This window comes from Protobothrops mucrosquamatus, unplaced genomic scaffold, assembly GCF_001527695.2.
Source record: "Protobothrops mucrosquamatus isolate PMUCROS unplaced genomic scaffold, P.Mucros_1.0 scaffold3282, whole genome shotgun sequence".
In the NCBI taxonomy this organism is placed as follows: domain Eukaryota; kingdom Metazoa; phylum Chordata; class Lepidosauria; order Squamata; family Viperidae; genus Protobothrops; species Protobothrops mucrosquamatus.
Genome location: NW_015389273.1, coordinates 58532 through 63624, shown reverse-complemented (window position 1 = coordinate 63624; position 5093 = coordinate 58532). Strand labels below are relative to the sequence as shown.

The 5093-nt window shown below is 43.3% G+C and overlaps 1 protein-coding gene across 1 annotated transcript in view; it reads left to right on the top strand.

The window, feature by feature from the left end:
• The window catches only part of SMARCC1 (SWI/SNF related, matrix associated, actin dependent regulator of chromatin subfamily c member 1), a 63188-nt gene that overhangs the window by 9551 nt on the left and 48544 nt on the right, over window positions 1–5093 (top strand). Inside the window, exons 7-9 of the mRNA XM_029286306.1 lie at window positions 1783–1852; window positions 4206–4281; window positions 4655–4780. Of these exons, the coding sequence (XP_029142139.1) occupies window positions 1783–1852; window positions 4206–4281; window positions 4655–4780 (272 nt within the window). The remainder of the gene's footprint in view (window positions 1–1782; window positions 1853–4205; window positions 4282–4654; window positions 4781–5093) is intronic.

Below are 5093 nucleotides of genomic sequence, written 5' to 3'. Positions count from 1 at the left end.
CCTGGGAGGTCATCTAGTCCAGCCCCCTGCTCCAGCAGGAGACCCTGACAGAATCATAGACGGACACAGTTGGAAGGGACCTGGGAGGTCATCTAGTCCAGCCCCCTGCTCAAGCAGGAGACCCTGACAGAATCACAGAAGGACAGAGTTGGAAGGGACCCTGGAGGTCATCTAGTCCAACCCCCTGCTCCAGCAGGAGGCCCTGACAGAATCATAGACGGACACAGTTGGAAGGGACCTGGGAGGTCATCTAGTCCAGCCCCCTGCTCAAGCAGGAGACCCTGACAGAATCACAGAAAGACAGAGTTGGAAGGGACCCTGGAGGTCATCTAGTCCAACCCCCTGCTCCAGCAGGAGACCCTGACAGAATCATAGACGGACACAGTTGGAAGGGACCTGGGAGGTCATCTAGTCCAGCCCTCTGCTCAAGCAGGAGACCCTGACAGAATCACAGAAGGACAGAGTTGGAAGGGACCCTGGAGGTCATCTAGTCCAACCCCCTGCTCCAGCAGGAGGCCCTGACAGAATCATAGAAAGACATAGTTGGAAGGGACCGTGGAGGTCATCTAGTCCAACCCCGTGGTCAACAAGGAGACTGCTATAAAATTACGCAGAATGGCGGCGTCGGAAGGGACCTTGAAGCTCTTCCAGTCCATCTTTTTTGCTCAAGCAGGAGACCCTTCCAGAATCTCACAGAATGGATAGAGTTGGAAGGGACCCTGGAGGTCATCTAGTCCCACCGCCTCCTCAAGCAGGAGACTCTGACAGAATCATAGAAAGACAGAGTTGGAAGGGACCCTGGAGGTCATCTAGTCCAACCCCCTGCTCAGGAATCGTAGAAAGACAGAGCTGGAAGGGGACCGTGGAGGTCATCTAGTCCAACCCGTGGTCAAGAAAGAGACCGCTATAAAATTACGCAGAATGGCGGCGGCGGAAGGGACAAAATCGTATAGGGTTTCCTGCCTGAGCAGGGGGTTGGACTAGATGACCTCCAAGGTCCCTTCCAACTTTATTATTATGATTATGATTATTATGATTATTAGACTGGACAGCCATTTGACTGAAATGGTATAGGGTTTTCTGCCTGAGCAGGGGGGTTGGACTAGATGACCTCCAAAGTCCCTTCCAACTTCATTGTTGTTGTTGTTGTTGTTGTTGTTGTTGTTATTATTATTATTATTATTATTATTATTATTATTATTATTATTATTATTATTATGAAGAGACTGGACAGCCATTTGTCCGAAATGGTATAGGGCTTCCTGCCTGAGCAGGGGGTTGGACTAGATGACCTCCAAGGTCCCTTCCAACTTCATGATGATGATGATGATGATGATGATGATGATGATGATGAAGGGACTGGACAGCCATTTGTCTGAAATGGTATAGGGTTTCCTGACTGAGCAGGGGGTTGGACTAGATGACCTCCAAGGCCTCTTCCAACTTTATTATTACTGTTGTTGTTATTATTATTATTATCATTATTATTATTATTAAGAGATTGGACAGCCATTTGTCCGAAATGGTATAGGGTTTCCTGCCTGAGCAGGGGGTTGGACTAGATGACCTCCAAGCTCCCTTCCAACTTTACTATTATTATTATTGCTACTATTACTGTCCTTTTATCTTTTGATAGGTGTCCCTAAACTGGGATTTTTGCGAATGTTTACGCACGACTGCCGCCGGATTCGCTCCCGTCGTGCGGAATGAATCGATCAAATCGGCTGAGCCCGATCTCGTCTTTTATTTTATTTTATTTTTCTCTCTCTCTCTTCCTGGCAGACGAGTGGCTGAGACCGGTGACGAGGAAAGACAAGCAGGTCCTGGTGCATTGGGGTTATTATCCAGACAGGTAATGGTTCAATCCAGAGATTCGAAGACCTGTAGTCGTCAACTTACAACCGTCGGTTTTAGTGACCGTTCAGAGTTGCCGCGGCGCTGAAAAACAGGGACTTGGGACCGTTTTTCACGCGTCACGACCGTTGCATCGTCCCCCTGGGTCACGGGGTCGAAATTCAGCCATCTTTGGCAACTGACTCGTATTTGTGACGGTTGCCAACTCGTATTTATGATGGTCGCAGACCCGTATTTGTGACGGGTCATGGTTTGACGTCCTTCTGACGAGCAAAGTCTGGGGGCGAAGCCCGATTCGCTTAAACAGCCGCGCGTGACTAACTTCCACCCCTGCCGCGATTCGCTTAACGACGGCAAGAAAAGGGTCGTCAAATGGGGTCCCAGCTCACGTGGCCACGGAAAATGTTGGGCGCAGCGGGGATTGTCCGTCGGCGATTACCGGGTAACTTAACAAATAATAATTAAAAGGAAAAGGGGAAAAAAAGCTCAACGGGGCGGACTTCGTGGACCGCCAGACCTTTCCCTGCCATTGAGTGGCCAATTAATCGAATAATGTCTTGATTGAATTGATTTAGGATTTATTGATTTCTCGGTTTATTTGGCTGGTAGGTAGGTAGACCAGAGAGAGAGAGAGAGAGAGAAAGAGAGAAAGAAAGAGCGGTAGTTATAGGAATGCATGGATGGATGGATAGATACGTAGATAAATATAGAGATAGATGAATAGATATATAGAAGAGATAGATGATAAAGTTGGAATAGATGGAAAGACAGAGAGACAGACAGATAGATATTGATAGAAGTAGATAACATACATAGAAATAGATTTAGATAGAGATAGATGAGAGGGATAGATAGAAAGATAGAAATAGATGATAGAGAAAAAGAGAAGATGGATGGATAGATTAGGTTCATAGAGATGGGTGGATAGATAGATGATAGATAGATAGATAGATAGATAGATAGATAGATAGATAGATAGATAGATAGATAGATAGATAGATAGATAGATAGATGATAATAAAGTTGGAATAGATGGATAGACAGATAGATATTGATAGACGTAGATAACAGATAAATATACATAGAAATAGATTTAGATAGAGATAGATGAGAGGGATACATGGATAGATAGATAGATAGATAGATAGATAGATAGATAGATAGATAGATAGATAGATAGATAGATAGATAGATAGATAGATAGACATAGATAGACAGACAGATAGATGAAAGAAAGAAAGAAAAAGAAAGAAAGAAAGAAAGGAAAGAAAGAAAGAGATAGATGATAGAGATAGAGAAAAAGATGATGGATGGATAGATTAGGTTGATATGGATGGATGGATGGATAGATAGATGATATTAAAGTTGGAATAGATGGATAGACAGTCAGACATAGATATTGATAGAGGTAGATAACATAAATATACATAGAAATAGATTTAGATAGAGATAGATGAGAGGGATACATGGATAGATAGATGGATGGACGGACGGACAGATAGATATTGATAGATATTGATAGAGGTAGATACAAATAGATAAATATAGATAGAAATAGATTGAGATAGATAGATAGATAGATAGATAGATAGATAGATAGATAGATAGATAGATAGATAGATAGATAGATAGATGATAATAAAGTTGGAATAGATGGATATACAGATAGATATTGATAGATGTAGATAACAGATAAATATACATAGAAATAGATTTAGATAGAGATAGATGAGAGGGATACATGGATAGATAGATAGATAGATAGACATAGATAGACAGACAGATAGATAGATGAAAGAAAGGAAGAAAGAAAGAAAGGAAAGAGAAAGAAAGAGATAGATGATAGAGATAGAGAAAAAGATGATGGATGGATAGATTAGGTTGATATGGATGGATAGATAGATGATATTAAAGTTGGAATAGATGGGTAGACAGACAGACATAGATATTGATAGAGGTAGATAACAAATATACATAGAAATAGATTTAGATAGAGATAGATGAGAGGGATACATGGATGGATGGACGGACGGACGGACAGATAGATATTGATAGATATTGATAGAGGTAGATACAAATAGATAAATATAGATAGAAATAGATTGAGATAGATAGATAGATAGATAGATAGATAGATAGATAGATAGATAGAGATTGATAGTTGATAGATGTTGATAGAGGTAGATACAGATAAATACATATAGATAGAAATAGATTGAGATAGATGATAGAGGGATAGCTGGAGGGATAGATAGGTAGGTTAGAGAGAGAGAGATTGATTTTGCTTCTGACGTCTCTTGCCCTCCGTCCTATCCGAGCCCGCCTCTTTCCTTTTTTTCCCCACCGTCCAGCTACGACACCTGGGTTCAGGCGAGCGAAGTCGACGCCGAGATTGAAGACCCTCCGTTTCCCGAAAAGCCCTGGAAGGTGCGTGTTTCTGCTTTGCGTGGTGTCGGCATCGGCCGCGGAATCCGCGGCGTTTCAGGATACTCCCGTCTTGCCAGTTGAACAGCCGGCCGGGGTTTTGCGTAACGGCGCTGGCCCGGAAGGTCCCAAAACGGGGCAGAGTTCCCCGGACCAACGTCTCGCGTTGACGACGAACGTTCCCTCGACGTAGCCAGAGCGACTAATCGACTTGTTTTCGGTTCTGTTCTGTGTTTTTTTTTTAAATTTTTTAATTTTCATTTTAATCCCGAAATCGACGGCGATTCCCTCCTCGCAAATTCTCTCCCCCGCCTACTGTGACGCGGCCCGTTTGAGCCCCGAAAAACGATTCTCGGCTTTCTCGTCCCTCGGCTAGGTCCACGCCCGATGGGTCCTGGACATGGACGTCTTCAACGAGTGGATGAACGAGGAAGACTACGAGGTGGACGACGGCAAGAAGCCGGTCAGCTATCGGCAGCGGGTTTACTTGAGGAACGAAGAGGTGAGCCTTTTTGTTGTTGCTGTTGTTGTTTCTTGTGTGGGTTCCATTTTTGAGTCCCCCCCCCCCGTTAACGGCGCGTCAAATCTATTTTTTATTTTTATTTATTTTTATTTTTTTTATTTATTAAATTTATATACCGCCCTATCTCCCTTGCGGGACTCAGGGCGGTGAACAGGCGATACTAAAAACCACGAATAAATAAATAATTTCTGTTTTAAAATCGAATTGAATAATAGGCCTGTTCTAAAAACACACCCATACAAAACCCCCCACTGAAACACAATCCAAACTACGCCAGGCCGGCCGCACGGAA